We start from the raw sequence: 19,415 nt of genomic DNA on the forward strand, positions 1-19,415 counted from the left end.
TGTGACTGTGAATCACCTGAGGATGTTAAAATATGGAACAGGATTCACAAACTCTGGGCTGCATGCCCTGCCAGCTCTCAGCTCACGGCTGTGTTACTGTCTGATGGACCACACTTTAGCAATAGGACTCTAAGGAAGGTTTCCAAATGAAATAACCTCAACAAGATGTTTATTTTCAAAATATATAGCCTATACCAAGTTTATAAAGGGAGATGACATGCCAGACCTCAAAAAGATATCTGCTCCCCTTCTCTTTTTTGTAATTTTTCCCATCTGGTTGCAAACTCAGCGTAATACCTTAGTAAAGAGCAATTTTCAAGAATATCTTGTTTGTGTTGACCATTTATTGGGACTTGACTGACCAGGGCTTGTGTGGATGGGCACAAACCTCAAGGCTTTTGTAATGAAAGGATTGAATAAAAATAAATATTTTAAAAATTATGTCAAACACCAATGAATAAGTGACATTCACAAATAGTTTGTAAGAGAATCATTTGGGATTAACAATTTTCATCTCACAAAATAAATAGCTCATATCCTAAAAATAAAAAAGACACCTCTCCTTAAGCAGGAGAAAAAAAGCCCAAGAAAAACAAAAGCCCATGGCGAAGTCCTAATATTAGTTTGAGAGAGGAAAATACCAACACTGACACATACAAAAGTATTTGAGGAGAATTACATGTTATTAAATTTGTCCTAGAACCTGGGGGAGAGTTCATGGAAAGAGAACAGCTGGTATATTTAAGAAAAACTTAAATAGAAAAGATGATATACGAGAGCAAAATAGTCCATTTCTCTTAACCAATAAACACTCAAAAACTTTCATATTGAGGTTTTCAACAATGTTTTTTTCCATATTAGTCCAACTGCCACCCCAAAAATCCAACCAGCCAGCATAACAATTAAGGTGACAACAGGTCCAGGTGGCCATACTCCCTGTTCACCCTTGGATGCTTTTCAAGCCAATGAGGGTAACGTTTGTGGTGGCAGGAGCGAGTCAAAGGAGAATCACTTCTCTTTACTCAGGAGGAAACCTCCCTTTTGAGCATCTTCGGAATTTTTCATGGGAAGGCGTCTCAGTGTTTGTGTGCACTCTTCAGCCCCATAACTGTGAAGGTGGCAGCTGTCAGTTTCTCATAAACAAGGAACATGAGAGCAGCAGTGAGGACTGTCTGCAACAGTTTGGCTTCAAGGCCTTTGTAGAGTCCCATTATTCCAAAACGTCTAAAGGGAAAGAGGTTTGAAGAAACAGAAGTCAACTCCTGCATCAGAGAACATGCTACCTAGATAGCTACTTTGATGAGAACAAGCAATGGAGGTTTTAGATTTCAACACAGGCTTTTGTTGTCAAAGCACTTCTTATCTTTAAAGGTATTTGGGGACTGATGAAGGTTTAGTATTCATGAACCATTAATACTTGGTCTTTATAGTCACCATTAATTAGCAGAATGTTGACAATATCCCACTGAGAGGATGCAGATCCCAAAACCATCTTAATGCAAAATCTGAGATCTAACGAAGAACTTTTGGAACGTGACTTTTTGTTTTTGTTTTTTGAGACAGAGTCTTGCTTCGTCTCCAGGCACCAGGCTGGAGTGCAGTGGCGCAATCTCAGCTCACTGCGACCTCTGCCTCCTGGGTTCAAGCAATTCTCCTGCCTCAGCCTCCCAAGTAGCTAGGACTACAGGCGCATGCCACCACGCCCAGCTAATTTTTGTATTTTTAGTAGAGACGGGATTTCACTATGTAGGCCAGGATGTGGATCTTCACTTTAATGCTAATTTAGTTATTTCACCTTAGTCACTAAACAGCAGGAAAGCTGTCAATATGTTCAGATCATTTTAGCTCAATATAACTAGAGAAAGAGACAAATGAAAAGCCTTCTGATGCTCAAACTTCCCATACATTTCATCCTCTAACCCAGTGGTTTTCAGATTTAGCAGGCATCCAAATCACCTGAAAGGCCTGGTAAAACATAGATTGTGCCAGGCATCGTGGCTCATGCCTGTAATCCCAGCAGTTTCAGAGGCCGAGATGGGTGGATCATCTGAGGTAAGGAGTTCGAGACCAGCCTGACCAACATGGAGAAATCCTGTCTCTACTAAAAATACAAAATTAGCTGGGCATGGTGACGCATGCCTATAATCCCAGCTACTTGGAGGCTGAGGATCAATCACTTGAATCCCTTGAATCTGGGAGGCAGAGGTTGCAGTGAGCTGAGATCGCACCATTGCACTCCAGCCTGGGCAACAAGAGTGAAACTCCGTTTTAAAAAAAGCAAAACATAGATTGCTGGGTCAATTCCCAGAGTTTCTGACTGACTAAGTTTGGGGTGAAATTCAAGAATTTGCATTTCTTCTTTTTATTAATAGAGACAGGGTCTCACTCTGTTGCCCATGCTGGTCTCCAACTCCTACGCTCACGTGACCCTACAGCCTCGGCCTCCCAGAGTGTTGGGATTACAGGCATGAACCACTGTACCCGGCCCAAGAATGTGCATTTCTAACCACTGTACCCAGCCCAAGAATGTTCTCCCAGATGAGAAGGAGGAGGATGCCAGCCTGGAAACCAGCCCATAAGAACCACTGCTCTAACATCGGAAGATTGTTTCAGCTAAAATGGGAGTTTAGAGCAAAAGATCTCTCTAAAGCTATTTGTTGAGAGTGAATTAATCTCATCTGCCAGTTCATCAGCAGCTCCAGGGTTATTTATATCATGCAGATTGAGATATTGAATCAAGTGTTCCCATCAGAAGCTATTACTACATTTTATATATATGCTGTGTGAAAACCTATAATTGGGGGAAAATCATATGATAAAAGGGAATGACTTAAAGATTTGACCCATGAATTTCTAGTTCCCTTACTAATTTGAATTATGTTACCCCAAGAAACCTAAGAAATTCCACCTCAGTGTTTCTCAAGGTGAGGACCAGCCATATCAGAAGCACCAGAGTTTGTTTAGAAATGTACATTGCCAGGCCACAACCTAGAGAGGAGGCAAACCTACATTTTACAAGCACCTGAAGTGATTTTTAACCATACAGAAGTTTGGAGAGGCCTGGTATGGTATACTACACTATCTGTTATCACAGCCACTAGCCATATGTGGCAATTAAAAATTTTTAAAAATAGGCTGGGCACAGTGGCTCATGCCTGTAATCCAAACATTTTGGGAGGCCGAGGCAGGCAGATAAACTGAGATCAGGAGTTCATGACCAGCCTGGCCAACATGGTGAAACCCCATCTCTACGATAAACACAAAAATTAGCCAGGTGCAGTGTCGCACACCTATAGTCCCAGCTACTCAGGAGGCTGAAGTAGGAGAATCACTTGAACCTGGAAGGCAGAAGTTGAAGTGAACTGAGATCATGCCACTGCACTCCAGCCTGGGCAACAGAGTGAGACTCTGTCTCAAAAAATAAATAAATGAAAATAAAAATAAATAAATAACTCAACTTCTTAGTTGCACTGGGCATATTTCAAGTGTTCAACAGTCACATGCAACTAGTGGCAGCCCTATTGGACAGTACAGGTGTTTCCATCATTGAAGAGCATTCAAGTGAAAAGAATGAAAGCCCTTATTCATTCAATCCTTCCTGAGTGCTTACTGAGCATCTGAATTTGAACATCTGACCCTGCCTTGATCTCATATTGGGCAAGTCACTTTCTTTCTCTAAATCTGTTTTCTAATCTTCAAAATGGAAATATAATCACCCTTCCACATCCCTAAGGTTGAATGAGACCCTAAGAAGATATAAGATGTAAAAACACAATAGATTTGAAAACTATATAAACCCATAGATTTTTTTTTTTTTTTTTGAGATGGAGTTTCGCTCTTGTTACCCAGGCTGGAGTGCAATGGCGCGATCTCGGCTAACTGCAACCTCCGCCTCCTGGGTTCAGGCAATTCTCCTGCCTCAGCCTCCTGAGTAGCTGGGATTACAGGCACGCGCCACCAGGCCCAGCTGATTTTTAGTATTTTTAGTAGAGACGGGGTTTCACCATGTTGACCAGGATGGTCTCGATCTCTTGACCTCGTGATCCACCCGCCTTGGCCTCCCAAAGTGCTGGGATTACAGGCGTGAGCCACCGTGCCCGGCCAAACCCATAGATTTCTATTTAACACTATGTTCTTAGCTTTCTTGTTAACTACATCTTTCTTAACTCTCTCAATGCTGATAGAAACAAAAATTGTTACCACTGTTTTGGGGTCAATTTGGAAATCTCTTATCAAAATTTCATATGTTCATACTCCTTAATCAGGTAATCTCATTGGTAAAGATAATTTTCTCAGCTTTGCGCAGATGAGGTTTATCTGAGGCACGATTATTGCTAATTGAAAACTTTTCCCAATACCACAACATGACGACTTGAAATATAGTCAGTATTGGCAATTTTTGACAGTCTACAGGGACTGAATATTTTTTTTTTTTTTTTTTTTTTGAGACAGAGTTTCACTCTTGTTACCCAGGCTGGAGTGCAATGGCGCGATCTCGGCTCACTGCAACCTCCTCCTCCTAGGTTCAGGCAATTCTCCTGCCTCAGCCTCCTGAGTAGCTGGGATTACAGGCACGCGCCACCATGCGCAGCTAATTTTTTGTATTTTTAGTAGAGACGGGGTTTCACCATGTTGACCAGGATGGTCTTGATCTCTTGACCTCGTGATCTACCCGCCTCGGCCTCCCAAAGTGCTGGGATTACAGGCTTGAGCCACCGCGCCCGGCCAGGGACTGAATATTTGAAAAAACAAAAGATAATTTTCTCGATAATTATAATCACTCAGGTATACAGAGCTATATTTATAGGATGTTCATTCAGCAATGATTGTAAAGGCAAAACCTGGAAACAGCCTAAATATCTATCAATAAGTGTATTGGTAAATAAATCATGGTATATTATTATTATTATTATTTTTAAGACTCAGTCTCACTCTTGTTCGCCAGGCTGGAGTGCAATGGTGCAACCTCGGCTCACTGCAACCTCCACCTCCCAGGTTCAAGTGATTCTCCTGTCTTGGCCTCCCTAGTAGCTAGGATTACAGGCACATGCCACCATGCCCAGCTAATTTTTGTATTTTTAGTAGAGACGGGGTTTCATCATGTTGGTCAGGCTGGTTTTGAACTCCTAACCTCAAATGATCCATTTGCCTTGGCCTCCCAAAGTGCTTGGATTACAGGCATGAGCCACTGCATGCAGCCAGGTTGTTTCTAGTTTTTGGTTCTTACAAATAATGTCATAAATTTGGAAGCAACCTAAGTGTCCATCAACAGATAAATGGGTAAGGAAAATGTGGTACTCATACAAAAAGCAATACTACTCAGCCATCAAAGAGAATGAGATCTTGTCATTTATAACAACATGGATGGAACTGGAGGTGATTCTGCTAGGTGAAACAAACCAGGCACAGAAAGACAAATATCACATGTTCTCACTTATTTGTGGGATCTAAAAATCAAAACAATTGAACTCATGGAGATAAAGAGTAGAAGGATGGTTACCAGAGACTGGGAAGAATAGTGTTGGGGGAAAGGTGGGGATGGTTAATGGGTACAAAAAAAGATAATTTGAATAAGACCTAGTATTTGCAAGTACAACACAAGAATATAGTCAATAATAATTTAATTATACTTTTAAAAATAACTAAAAGAGTATAAATAGGACTGTTTGTAACAAAATAATGCTTGAGAGGATAGATACCCCATTTTCTATGATGTGATTATTATGCTTTGCATGCCTGTATCAAAACATCTCATGTACCTCAAAAATATATATGCCTACTCTGTACCCACAAAAATTAAAAATTAAAAAATTTTAAAAATAAAAAAAAATAATGAAAAACAACAAAGCCATCATTAACATTTGTTTACAAGCTTTTGTGTAGAAATATGCTTTCATTTCTCTTGAGTAAATACCCTGAAGTGGAATGGCTGGGTCCTATAATAGGTGTGGTATCTATAAATTTTTAAAGAAAATGCCAAATTGCCTTCCAAAGCTGCTGTACTATTCTGTATTCCTGCCAGCAGCATGAGAAAGTAAGTTCTGGCTGCTCCAACATCCCGCCCAATACTTGGTATGGTAAGTATTTATTTTTTACTTTATACCTATTCTTTGTCTTTTTTTTTTTTTTTTAAAGACGGGGTTTCACCATGTTGGTCAGGCTGGTCTTGAACTCCCAACCTCAGGTGATCCGCCTGCCTTGGCCTCCAAAGTGCTTGGATTACAGGCGTGAGCCACAGTGCCCAGGCTCTTTGTCTTTTATTTAATTTTGTAAATAAAATAAAATCACACAGTGGCACAATCACAGCTCACTGCAGCCTTAACCTCCTGGGTTCAGGCAATCCACCTCAGCCTCCTGGGCAGCTGGGACTACAGGCATGCGCCACTATGCCTAGCTAGTTTTTAATTTTTGTAGAGACAGGGTGTCACTGTGTTGCCCAGGCTGGTATCAAACTCCTGAGCTAAAGCGATGTGCCTGCCTGGGCCTCCCAAAGTGCTGGGATTATAGGTGTGAGCCACCATGCCCAGCCTGATTTTATCTTTCAGTCCCTTGAATGTTCTTTCTATTATTATTATTATCATTATTATTATTATTGAGACGGAGTTTTGCTCTTGTTGCCCAGGCTGAAGTGCAATGGCGAGATCTCAGCTCACTAAAGTGTCTGCCTCCCAGGTTCAAGTGATTCTCTTGTCTCAGTGCCCTGCCCGCCTCCCCCACCCAGCAAGTAGCTGGAATTACAGGTGCTCATTACCATGCACAGCTAATGCATTTTTGGTAGAGACGAGGTTTCTCCATGTTGGTCAGGTTGGTCTCAAACTCCCAACCTGAGGTGATCTGCCCACCTCAGCCTCCCAAAGTGCTGGGATTACAGTCATGAGCCACCGTGCTCGGCCTATTTTTATTTTTTTTGAGACAAGGTCTTACCTCTATAGCCTTAGGCTGAAGTACAGTGGTGCAATCATAGTTCACTATAGCCTCAATCTGCTGGGCTCCAGTGAATCTCCCACCTTAGCCTCATGTGTAGCTATGATTACAGATGCATACCACAGGCTTGGCTAATTTTGTAAATATTTTTTGTAGAGACAAGATCTCACTACTTTGCCCAGGCTGGTCTTGAACTCCTGGCCTCAAGCCATACTCCCATCTCAGCCTCCCAAAGTGTTGGGATTACAGGCATCAGCCACCTTGCCCAACTGCATATTTTATTTTAAGAATAAATTTATGGCTGGGCGCGGTGGCTCAAGCCTGTAATCCCAGCACTTTGGGAGGCCGAGGCGGGTGGATCACGAGGTCAAGAGATCAAGACCATCCTGGTCAACATGGTGAAACCCCGTCTCTACTAAAAATACAAAAAATTAGCTGGGCATGGTGGCGCGTGCCTGTAGTCCCAGCTACTCAGGAGGCTGAGGCAGGAGAATTGCCTGAACCCAGGAGGCGGAGGTTGCGGTGAGCTGAGATCGTGCCATTGCACTCCAGCCTGGGTAACAAGGGTGAAAAACCCGTACCAAAAAAAAAAAAAAAAAAAAAAAAGAATAAATTTATTTTCAGAGTAGCTTGTATCTAGGAACACTAATAAAGTTCTAAGAGCTTTTGCTTCAAAGGACGTCCCTGACTTATCTGACTTCACTAAGTGTCAATTTCTTTAAATGAAACAGGAAATGATAATAGTTCTTAACTCACAGAGCTACTGTTAGGATTGAGATTACCTACGTATAGCCTCTAGTTCAGTGTCTGCCACACAGCAAGCCACTGAAAATGTTAGCTACTCTCAGCATCGTCAGTATCATCGTCGTCATCATCACCATCACTATTATTTTTTCCACTGCCCTCCCTTCTTCAGTACTCCTATTCTACAGGCAGATGTTACAGTGCTAAGAGGGGTCATAGGATATACTATTAGTGAAAGCAGCACTCAGTGTGGTTGAAGTATAGAAGGGTTCTCTTTCTGAAGAAGTTCTGCATACATGTAACTAACAAACAAAGAATAAAAACCTGAACTTTTCCATAATGTCCCAAAATGCTGTCATACTGTACGAGGTTCCTAAAATGAGAAATGTCTAAACATAGCAAGCAAGGGAGAGGTTTTGGAGGCTGCCACCACCAAGGCAGTAGCGTAAGAGAGGGAAATCCAACCACTCCCTGGCAGAGATGGCTGCTGAAGGAGAGCACGGAATGTGAGGCATCCATGAAGCTCACCTTACTCGCTGGTGAAGAAGATAGAGAATATTCCGAAGACTTCCCAATGTTCTGTTTTCTGGGTTTAGTCTATGACGCCCAAACTGAGGAAAGAGGAGAAAAAAAGATAAGCACTGTTACTGCTTTTTTAAATCTTAATCTCTACCTGGAGAGAATATTAGGTTAGAGCAGTGTCTTATAGCATACATTAATAAATTTACCCAATGAGTACCACAGATATCATTAATCCTGTATTTTTTCCACTGAGTGAAATATTTCAATTTAAGTAAGTAAAAATAAGAAAAATTTTTTCTCTTTTTTTCTGAGACAGGGTCTCACTCTGTTGCCCAGGCAGGAGGGCTGCGGTATAATCTTGGCTCACTGCAACCCCCACCTCCCAGGTTCAAGTGATTTTCCTGTCTCAGCCTCCTGAATAGTTGGGATTATAGACATGTGGCACCATGCCCAGCTAATTTTTGTATTTTTAGTAGAGATGTGGTTTCACCATGTTGGCCAGGCTGGTCTTGAACTCCTGACCTCAAATGATCCACCCACCTTGGCCTCCCAAAGTGCTGGGATTACAGGCGTGAGCCGCCGTGTCTGGCCTAAGAAAAATTTTTCAATGAAGCAAGCATAATCATTTTCATTTTATAGAAAAGAATAGGGAAAATTCTACCTCAAAAGAAAAAAACATGCCCAGGATGATGACTTGGATATTGATGGTAATAACTTCCACTTCTTTAGGAAGTTCTGATAAACGAATCATTTAGAACCTCTGCAATCTAAGCTCTTCATATCATGTGTTTATGTTCTAAAAGTGTTAAAATACATTTATAAAAATACTACAGAATTCCCTTATATTAAGTACCAATTTTAGTAAAAATGCTTTTAACAGAAAGTACTAATTTTTCTGAACTGGAATACTCTCATGACCACCCCTTTTTATCTAGCAACAAGCCTTTTGAAAATTTTTCTCTAAAACAGATTTTTTTTTTTGAGACGGAGTTTTGCTCTTATTGCCCAGGCTGGAGTGCAATGGCGTGATCTCGGTTCCCCGCAACCTCTCCCTCTCGGGTTCAACCAATTATCCTGCCTCAGCCTCCCAAGTAGCTGGGATTACAGGCATGCACCACCACCCCCAGCTAATTTTGTATTTTTAGTAGACATGGGGTTTCTCCATGTTGGTTAGGCTGGTCTCGAACAACTGACCTCAGGTGATCTACCTGCCTTGGCCTCCCAAAGTGCTGGGATTACAGGTGTGAGCCAGCACGCCCAGTCTCTAAAACAGATCTTGAATCTGTCCTCATCCTATCCCTCTCCTCCCCAGTGCTGCCACCATGGTCCAGGCCACCATCCTCTCTGGCCTGTATTACTGAAATGGCTTCCTACCAGATTGCCCCTAGCTTTCTCTCTTAGCTTTCTGACCAATTCGCCACATAATGGGGACAACAATCTTCTCCAATTGCAAATCACATCACATATTCCCCAGCTTAAAGCCTTTCCCATCACATATTCTCAGCTTAAAGTGCTGAGGATAAAAATCTAGATTCCTCACCTACAGTTTCCCTCCTACTTTTGCAATCTCATCCTGAGCTACTCTAGTGGCATAAAGGCCTCCTTTGAGTCCCTAGTATGCACCAAATTCTTAGTACACTGATATAGTTTGGCTGTGTCCCCACCCAAATCTCAACTTGAATTGTAATAATCCCCACATGTCAAGGGCAGGGCCAGGTGGAGATAACTGAATCTTGTGGGGCGTTTCCCCTCTACTATTCTTGTGGTCGTGAATAAGTCTCATGAGATCTGATGGTTTCATAAGGGGAGTTCCCTTGCACTTGTCCTTGCTGCCACCATGTGAAGAAGTGTGTGTTTGCTTCCCCTTCTGCCATGACTGTAAGTCTCCTGAGGCCTCCCCAGCCATGCTGATCTGTGAGTCAATTAAACCTCTTTCCTTTACAAATTACCCAGTCTCAGGCAGTCCTTTAGACTATCCTGAGAATGGACTAATACACACATCATGCTTCCCCTGCCTGGAATGCACTTTCCCCCACCCTGCCCAGCTAGGGTCTTATGCTCCTTTGCATCTTGATTTAAATAACCCTTTTCAAAGAAGCACACCTCCAATCATGCTATCTTAAAAGATGCCCACCATGCCCCTCTCCACTAAATAATTTCCTTTATAGCTCCTTTTTCAATTTGTAATTAACTATTTATGTTTCTTGTTTACCTATTCAGTCTCTCTTCCATTAGCTTCAAAAGGGCAAGGATTATGACTTTTATTTACTACTGCATGCCCAGGGCCTCCCACAGTGTGGGTACTTAATAAATATTTGAATGGATAAATAACTGAATGAATTAAAAAACAGTAATTTGAAAGTGCTTCAGAAAAGCTAAATCATTAATTCCTCCTGAGTGAACTAAAGGAATTAACCTCTGACTTTGTAAAGGATAATCAGCCCTGGGGCACCAAGCCAATTAACTTGAATGGGAAGGAAGCAAACTTGTGCTTTCCTGAGGTCTTTAAAGAACTTGTCTCCACATCTGTGTTTTCTGAGACATTAAGTTACCTACAAAATCACAAATGCAAACTGCATTCTAAACCAATGACAGCCAGCCTAGTTAAACAGAATATCAAACAAATGAAAAAATGGGGGCTGGGCACAATGTTTCAAGCCTATAATCTCAGCACTTTGGAAGGCCAAGGTAGCAAGATCGCTTGAGTCCAGGACTTTGAGGCAAGCCTGGGAAACATAGTGATACCTCATCTTCACAGAAAAAGTTTAAAATTAGCTGGACAAGGTGGGGTATGCCTGTAGTCAGCTACTTAGGTGGCTGAGGCAGGACTGCTTGAGCCTAGGAGGTCAAGGCTACAGACAGCCATGCTGTACCACTGTACTCCAGCCCGAGTGACAGAGGGAGATCCTGTCTCAAAAAAAAGAAAAGAAAAAAAAATGGATAGGGAATACTCTGGCATACCAACTAACTGCTCTATTGCTTTATTAACAATGTTTTAAATAGAGACACATATAATAAAACGCTGTTGGACTAAATGTGAAGAGAACCCCAGCACTCACCCTCAGAATTGACTGTACCGTCTGCATGGGATAGGTGACCGTGGTGGCAATCGCTTTGGCTACTGCACCAATGATAAACACATCCAAAGAAGAAAGCTGGAAAGCAAAGAAAGAACAAATCACATCAATGTAGTCAACAAGAAGGTGTCAGAGAGAATTATTTTATTGCTTTCAAAATCAGGGATTACCTTCATCCGTTTCTTTAAAAGCTGCCGTTTTAAACCTTCATAAAACATGAACTGGATGGCAGGATTGAAGACCAACAGCAAGGAGGGAAATGTGCCATTCCATAAAGCCAAGATTCCCTCATCTCGAATGATCTGATGAAAAGCATCTAAGCAAGAAATGAGGGACTTTTGAAAAGCATGATGACAATCCCCGAACTAAAGAAGACAACATGAATTCTGTTCAAACGTATCCCGAACACAAACCATACTGGTTCTATAAAGATTTCCTTCTTGCAGCCAGGTGCAATGGCTCACGACTGTAATCCTAGCACTTCGGGAGGCCAAGGTGGGCAGATCACGAGATCAGGAGTTTGAGACCAGCCTGGCCAACATGGTGAAACCCTGTCTCTGCCAAAAATACAAAAATTAACTAGGCATGGTGGCATGCACCTATAATCCCAGCTACTCAGGAGGCTGAGGCAGGAGAATCACTTGAACCCGAGAGGCAGAGGTTGCAGTGAGCCAAGGTTGTGCCAATGCACTCCAGCCTGGGTGACACAGTGAGACTCCAACTAAAAAAAAAGGAAAAAAAAATTTCCTTCTTGCAATGATAGTCTGGGGGCAAGTTCATCACTTAATTATTTTTTGAAAGGCCGGGCGCGGTGGCTCAAGCCTGTAATCCCAGCACTTTGGGAGGCCGAGGCGGGTGGATCACGAGGTCAAGAGATCGAGACCATCCTGGTCAACATGGTGAAACCCCGTCTCTACTAAAAATACAAAAAATTAGCTGGGCATGGTGGCGTGTGCCTGTAATCCCAGCTGCTCAGGAGGCTGAGGCAGGAGAATTGACTGAACCCAGGAGACGGAGGTTGCGGTGAGCCGAGATCGCGCCATTGCACTCCAGCCTGGGTAACAAGAGCGAAACTCCACCTCAAAAAAAAAAAAAAAAAAATTATTTTTTGATAATCAGACACTGACAGTCACCATGTTATCGAGAGACTACCTTCAATCACAGGCAACCATTCCTGATGATCCAGGCTAGAATGTCGTATTCTCCTAAGTCATTATCACCATCACTGGGAACTCTGGATTATACAGAACTGTGAACTGAGCCCACATATTTCATAACAAAGTCCAGTACAAGAAAAGGTAAGATTGTTTCCTGGAGTTTATTATACAGTACTTGACTTCTAAAAACCACTATTTCACTACAAAGAGTGATAGGAAAAGGAGAACCTGGTAATGCCGTGCTATTGAAAGGCAGAAGCTCAAAGATATGTGATACCAATCTGGTATCTATCCAAAGACAGCACTGGAATAAAAAAGTATAGATTATTCTTCAAAAATATTCATCCCTTCCCACTGATACTCTCTGGGAGAATTATACTTCTCTACCTCTTGTCTCGGGCTTGGCTATATGATGTCCTTTGCCACTGGGATGTCAACAGACAAGGTGCCAACAGGGTTGAAAGGTGTTTATACGATTGGCTGTGTCCTCTTGAGCTTTTGCCATCACAATGAGGAGAATATGCTCATGCTGGTCCCAGAAAGAGGAGGACAGACTTGTGGGCTGAGACTGTCAGGCTAGGGCTAGCTTAGATGAGCCAAATCCACCACATCAATCCATGAACACATGAGTTAAAAAAAAATGCTACTGATGGATGCCGAGATTTGAGGTTTTCTGTTATGTAGCTTTATGTGGCAACATATTCCAGATACAAAGAAGAAGGAAAACCTTTAAACAGGAACTCAGCAAAGAGATACTTACCAATGATACCTTTGTAGTTTGTTGGTACAATGTCTTCATTCCTAAATTTTGCCCCTTGCAGCTTCAGTCTGGTGTTTACCACCCACAGTGGAGTTGTTAGCAACACGTTAACCACTCCTTTAACAAGAAAGATGGAGAGAAAAAGGGAAAGCAAAATGTCAGCTTTTCAGCTTTGCTGTTTTAAAGCTACATAACAATATTCCATTTCTATCTCTGCCACTGACCTCTTAGGAGACCTAAGGTAAGGAGTCCCTTTGTGCCAGGGTACAACACAAGCCACTACTGTTAGAAGCGATTTGGAAGCTTTGCTGATAGCAAAATGGCTGGCAGCAGCAGCACCTCTCCAGATGAAGAGCAACAAGTTTCCTCATTTGTACAATAGGCAATCTATTTGTCAATCTGTATACCATTCAAAGTAGTAATTTTGATACAGCTTTAAATATAATTTTAACATAAAAGCTTTAGAGATGGGAGTGGCTGAGAGCTAACATGCTAAGTCTATGACAATATCAGATAAAACACACAATTTAACTCTTACGTAGCTCACATGGTTTGATGTGAGTCTGGATCTGGTACAATGGGTGACAGGAAGGGGAAAAGTGGTGACATTTTAAAGTGCCTTAACAGAGACTAGAAGCTCATTGAAGAGTTCTTCATCCCTTAGAGAATTAGGATAGGCAGGCAGCAAGCAGCAGTTATTAAGTGTCGCAAAACACCTGAAACAGCTTCACAAGCATCATGATCCTTACAAGCTTAAGGATGGGGATCTTGGCCCCCCAAGGTTGCCTCAGAGTAGAACAATACAATGAGCCAGGTGCTTCTTTTTTGAAAACACATGATCCCAATTTAACACCATCTTGAGATATTAAAATATTCCTCACCAGTCCTGAAATGATTAAAAAAAAAATACCAGATAGAATTGTAACAAAGTGCCTGACACATGCTATATACGTTATAATTTGTTAAATAGTGGAACAAATGAAGTAATGAACAAACTCAGTAAAAAAAAGCACACATCCAGCTGTCTGGCTCTAGTCAAGATCTGAAGAACCAAGAGAAAAAATCTTAAGCAAGAGTCTTTTACTAAAATTCATTTAAACACAACTGAAGAAATAAAGTTTTGATTTCAGGGATGTCAAAATATTACATGTAGGAATATTATATATAGTCTATATAGGAATGTTATATATAGTCTAACCAAGGATAACCTTGGTAAAACAGCCAAGAGATACAAATTCAATTTTTTCACTGGTTGCATACAGTTGTTAAAGATATTTTGCTGCCTATCTCTAAGGAGCATTATGAGAGCACACTTCTCAAAATAAAAGACATCACCTAATACTTTTATCCATCATATTTGTTATATTTTTATAGATTCACATAACATTAAGGAGTCATCTTTAATTATAACTTAAAAATATTCATACATTGTCAGTGGAGGCATTGACTATGATCTAAAAAACCCTCAGTTACAGATTCCTGCTAGTCTATTTTTAAAAGTACTAGTGCCCCAGACGCCAGTATAGAAGGATATTAACACATTCCTATTTGCCTAGATTTTAGAATGTATTCCTATTCAATGCAGTGCACACTTCACTTAACAGAGAAAAAACCAACAGCCAGAAAAATCAGACTAGAAAGTGGATTGAGCAGTCTACTGCATTCATTTTAAGAGAAAAGGAAGACAGGAGAACTCAGGACCAGAGATCACAAGCTTCCACAGACACTCTAGAAAGGCATAGTGCACATAACTTTCTAAACAAGTGAAATGTTGCCTATTAAATACTATTTAGAAAAAAAAAATTCTTCATTTAAGAGGTAGGCACATACAAAAACACTTAGGAGGCAATGCAGCTAAGATTAAGATCTAACCATTCTTTAAAACTCTGCTTTCGTACACAGTGTGGTGGCTCATGACTGTAATCTCGGCACTTTGAGAGGCTGATGTGGGAGGATCACTTGAGCCCAGGAGTTCAAGACCATTCTGGGCAACATAGGGAGACTCCATCTCCACAAAAAATATTAAAAATTATCCAGGCATGGTGGCGTACTCCTGTGGTTCCAGCTACTCAGGAGGCTGAAGTGGGAGAATCCCTTGAGCCCAGGAGGTTAAGGCTGCAGTGAGCTGTGATCATGCCACTGCACTCCAGAGCCTGGTCAACAGAGTGACACCTTTTCTTATTTAAAGAAAAAAAATCTGCTTTCATATCTCCATCATTAACACAAGCAGAAAGACTGAAAGGATTCTTTTAAAGGACAACTTCAAGTACAAAAATATACCACATTATTTAAATAACAAATTATCAAGTCCTTGTAAGAACATTTGGTATTTCGAAGCTTTTTATCTGAGAAGTTCAAGTACTTTTTTCACCCTCTAAGCCAAAATAGACGGAGGAGTATTTTTTAACCACTATAATTTTATGAGTTCTGAGAGAAGCCACTCAAAATACTTGAGAATCTAAAACTTTACTAAAACTTGCAACCTATATCATCAAGAAAAGGTCAAAATTCCACCGAGAGAAGCATGTCACAAACCATTAATGAGTACCAGTTCCAACTCCTGACAGGCCCAAAGGATAAAGAAAATTGTCTGCTTATGTATAAGCCTGTGTACAAAACTCTTCTGCCAGTTCCAGCCAGGCACAGTGGCTCACGCCTGCAATCCCAGCACTTTGGAAGGCCAAGGTGGTTGAATCACAAGGTCAGGAGTTCGAGACCAGCCTGGCCAACATGGTGAAGCCCCCTCTCTACTAAAAATATAAAAATTAGCTGGTGGGGGGGGGCGGGGTGGGTGCCTGTAATCCCAGCTACTCAGGACGCTGAGGCAGAAGAATCGCTTGAACCCGGAAGGCGGAGGTTGCAGTAAGCTGAGATCGCGCCACTGCACTCTAGCCTGGGTAAGACTCTGTCTCAAAAAAATAAATAAATAAATAAAATAACTCTTCTGGCAGTTCCAAGCTGTGGATGCTACTTCAGCTCTAAAGTGGAAATACAAATTAATGCTTTACCTACCAAAGGGCAGAAGACTATTTTTCTTCTAATTCTAATGTCTATAATTCTATTTTCTTTCATTCTTTTATGTAACAAATCGTTCACAAGAAAGAACACACCAAAATTAAGAGATGAAGAACCGTGATTGAACACACTAAATCAAGGAACAACTGGAACATAGCTATTTACTCCTGAAATCGTGAAAACAAACAGTTTTATCAGCAGTGAGTCTCCTTTGCTATGGAAAGAAAACACAAACGAAGTATGTTAATTGGGTATGCACTTCTGGAAAATATGTGCAATGACCATGGATATAAGAAAATGGCAGGAAAAGGCACAAATCAAAAAAATCACTTGACTCCGTAGGAAGGAATGAAACTTCACACACAACAGGAACAAACCTGTCTTGCCAGATTTAAGGCCTGAAGGCAGAAAATGCATTTTGACTATCACAACAATGATAATACCTTTGGCATTCATTAAGAGTCACTGGTAAAAATTCCAATTTCATAAAATGAATGTCTCCTCATTTAAGTTATCTGTTAAGGTTCTGTCTCCAAATTATTCTCCAGGCTATTAAGCTTTATAGACTTGTTTTTCTGGGAAAATATAATAAATAATAAATTTCTAAGTTTCAAGAAGAATTTGAAGAGCAACAATGCTGTTTCTAGTTCTCCTTAGAGATGACACAACTCATTTCTGCAGTGATTATAATCCTATGACAGGCTCACAGCAGGAAGAGAGAAAGCTATTAGAATTATTATAAAAATACCTACATATTAAAGTACAAAAACTTGTTATGAAGAGAAGTTTAAAACTCACAAAAATAATTTTCAATGAACTCTCAACCTTCAGAAAAAGAAAAGACCTACAAATCAGAGAATCTCACGATTACAAAGGATTGTAAAATTCTTTAACCCAGGGTTTCCCAACTGAGACAGTACTGATACTTTGCAGTAGAAAATTCTTTGTTGTGTGTGGGTGTGTATGTGGGCTATTGTGTAGGATATTTAGTAGTCTCCCTGGCCTCTACCAGATGCCACATTTGACCCTGTAGATCAAAATCAGCCTCAGTGGAGAATCGCTAATATAATCTAATCACCAAGTGATTATTCATTTTATTCCTTATAATTTCAAAACACAGGAATTCACTTTCACACCTCTTTTATTCCATTAGCTGTAAAAAGTATTTATTTTATTTTTTGAGACATGGTCTTGCTGCAGCCTCCTACTCCTGGGCTCACGTGATCCTCCCTCCTCAGCCTCCCAAGTAGCTGGGACTACAGGCACACACCAGCTAATTTATTTTTAATTTTTTAACATTCCCAGCACTGAAGTTAAAATATATAGAGATAGCTTTAACTGGACTTAACACCACACTATCTAAAATGATGCCTCTTTCTTTTTTTTTTTTTTGGAGATGGAGTCTTGCTCTATCTCCCAGGCTAGAGTGCAGTGGCACGGTCTCCGCTCACCGCAACCTCCGCCTCTAGGGTTCAAGCGATTCTTATACCTCAGTCTCCCGAGTAGCTGGGATTACAGGCGCCTGCCACCACACCCAGATAATTTTTGCATTTTTAGTAGAGAGGGGGTTTCACCATGTTGGCCAGGCTGGTCTTGAACTCCTGACCTCAGGTGATCCACCCACCTCAGCCTCCCAAAATGTTGGTATTACGAGCGTGAGCCAATGTGCCCGGCCAATGGTACCTCTTTTTTTTTCTTTTTTTTTTTTTTGAGACGGAGTTTCGCCCTTGTTACCCAGGCTGGAGTGCAATGGCGCGATCTCGGCTCACTGCAACCTCTGCCTCCTGGGTTCAGGCAATTCTCCTGCCTCAGCCTCCTGAGTAGCTGGGATTACAGGCACGCGCCACCATGCCCAGCTAATTTTTTGTAGTTTTAGTAGAGACGGGGTTTTGCCTTGTTGACCAGGATGGTCTTGATCTCTTGACCTCGTGATCCACGCGCCTCGGCCTCCCAAAGTGCTGGGATTACAGGTACCTCTTTTTAACCCTCACTACTCTCTATCCATTCTCTGCTTAAATTTTGTCCGTAACCTTAACCTCTAACATACTATGTATTTTCCTTGTTTATTATCTATCTTACACTATTATATCATAAGCTTCATGAGGACATTTTCATTTTTTATTTACTGCTGTATCCTTAGCACCTAGAGCTGGATTTAGCACATACTAGATACTCAATATATATTTAATGAACAAACCATGATGAATGAATGGCTTGTGGGAGAGGGTATACTTTTTCTTTATTGTCCAAGGGAACTAGGCCAGCATCACAATATATTTACTTATCCTAAAGTACACATAAAGTATTTTGGATTTGCTAACTCATACCTTTATGGGGGGAGAAAACATACATACTAAGTTTCATATTTGTTTCTAGTTGCTTTAAGAAGGTAGATTTAATGTCAATAAAAAATATTCTATTTTTATTTTTTAAAATGAATATTTGGCTGGGTGCAGTGGCTCATACCTGTAATCCCAGCACTTTGGAAGGTCGAGGCAGGAGAGTCACCTGAGGCCAGAAGTTTGAAACCAGCCTGGGCAACATAGTAAGACCCCTATTTCTACAAAAAATTAAAAAAAAAATTAGCTGGGTGTAGTGGCATACCTGTAGTCCCAGCTACTTGAGAGGTCGACACAGGGGGATCTCTTGAGCCCAGGAATTGGAGGCTGCAGTGAACTATGACTGCACCATTGCACTTCAGCCTGGGTGACAGAACTATAACCTAACTGGATCTTGTGCCAATCATAGAGTTTCAACCAATCACAGGCAGCCAACTGTTCAAGTAAGGTAAACAAGTGGTAACCAATCTGGCTGTTTCTGTACCTGACTTCTGATTTCTGTATGTCACTTTCCTTTTTCTGTCCACAAATATTCTACCATGTGACAGCTTTAGAGTCACTCTGACCTGGTTCTGAGGGCTGCCCAATTTGTGAATTGTTCTTTGCTTGATCAAACTCTGTTAGGCTGGGCGCATGACTCATGCCTGTAATCCCAGCACTTTGGCAGCCTGAGGTTGGTGGATCACCTGAGGTCAGAAGTTTGAGACCAGCCTGGCCAACACAGAGAAATTCTATCTCTACTAAAAATGCAAAAATTAGCTGGGCATGATGGCATGCACCTGTAGTCCCAGCTACTCAGGAGGCTGAGGCAGAAAAATCACTTGAACCTGGGAGGCAGAGGTTGCAGTGAGCTGAGATCACACTACCGTACTCTAGC

The 19,415-nt window shown here is 41.3% G+C and overlaps 1 protein-coding gene and 1 long non-coding RNA gene across 2 annotated transcripts in view; one reads left to right on the forward strand and one right to left on the reverse strand.

Annotated features, from left to right (window-relative positions):
* Positions 1–324: 324 nt before the first annotated feature.
* SLC25A17 (solute carrier family 25 member 17) overlaps positions 325–19,415 on the reverse strand; it is a 55,875-nt gene continuing 36,784 nt past the window's right edge. The window contains exons 5-9 of the mRNA XM_032267164.1: positions 13,185–13,301; positions 11,438–11,583; positions 11,250–11,345; positions 8,197–8,279; positions 325–1,224 (exon numbers count right to left, since the gene is read on the reverse strand). Coding sequence (XP_032123055.1) covers positions 1,077–1,224; positions 8,197–8,279; positions 11,250–11,345; positions 11,438–11,583; positions 13,185–13,301 — 590 coding nt within the window. The 3' untranslated portion in view covers positions 325–1,076. The remainder of the gene's footprint in view (positions 1,225–8,196; positions 8,280–11,249; positions 11,346–11,437; positions 11,584–13,184; positions 13,302–19,415) is intronic.
* LOC116542311 lies at positions 17,846–18,305 on the forward strand. Its single transcript, XR_004265154.1, has 2 exons — positions 17,846–17,878; positions 18,170–18,305. It is a non-coding gene; the product is annotated as an uncharacterized LOC116542311 (long non-coding RNA).

This window comes from Sapajus apella, unplaced genomic scaffold (genome assembly GCF_009761245.1).
Source record: "Sapajus apella isolate SASKATOON/1434 unplaced genomic scaffold, GSC_monkey_1.0 scaffold166, whole genome shotgun sequence".
Taxonomy (NCBI): domain Eukaryota; kingdom Metazoa; phylum Chordata; class Mammalia; order Primates; family Cebidae; genus Sapajus; species Sapajus apella.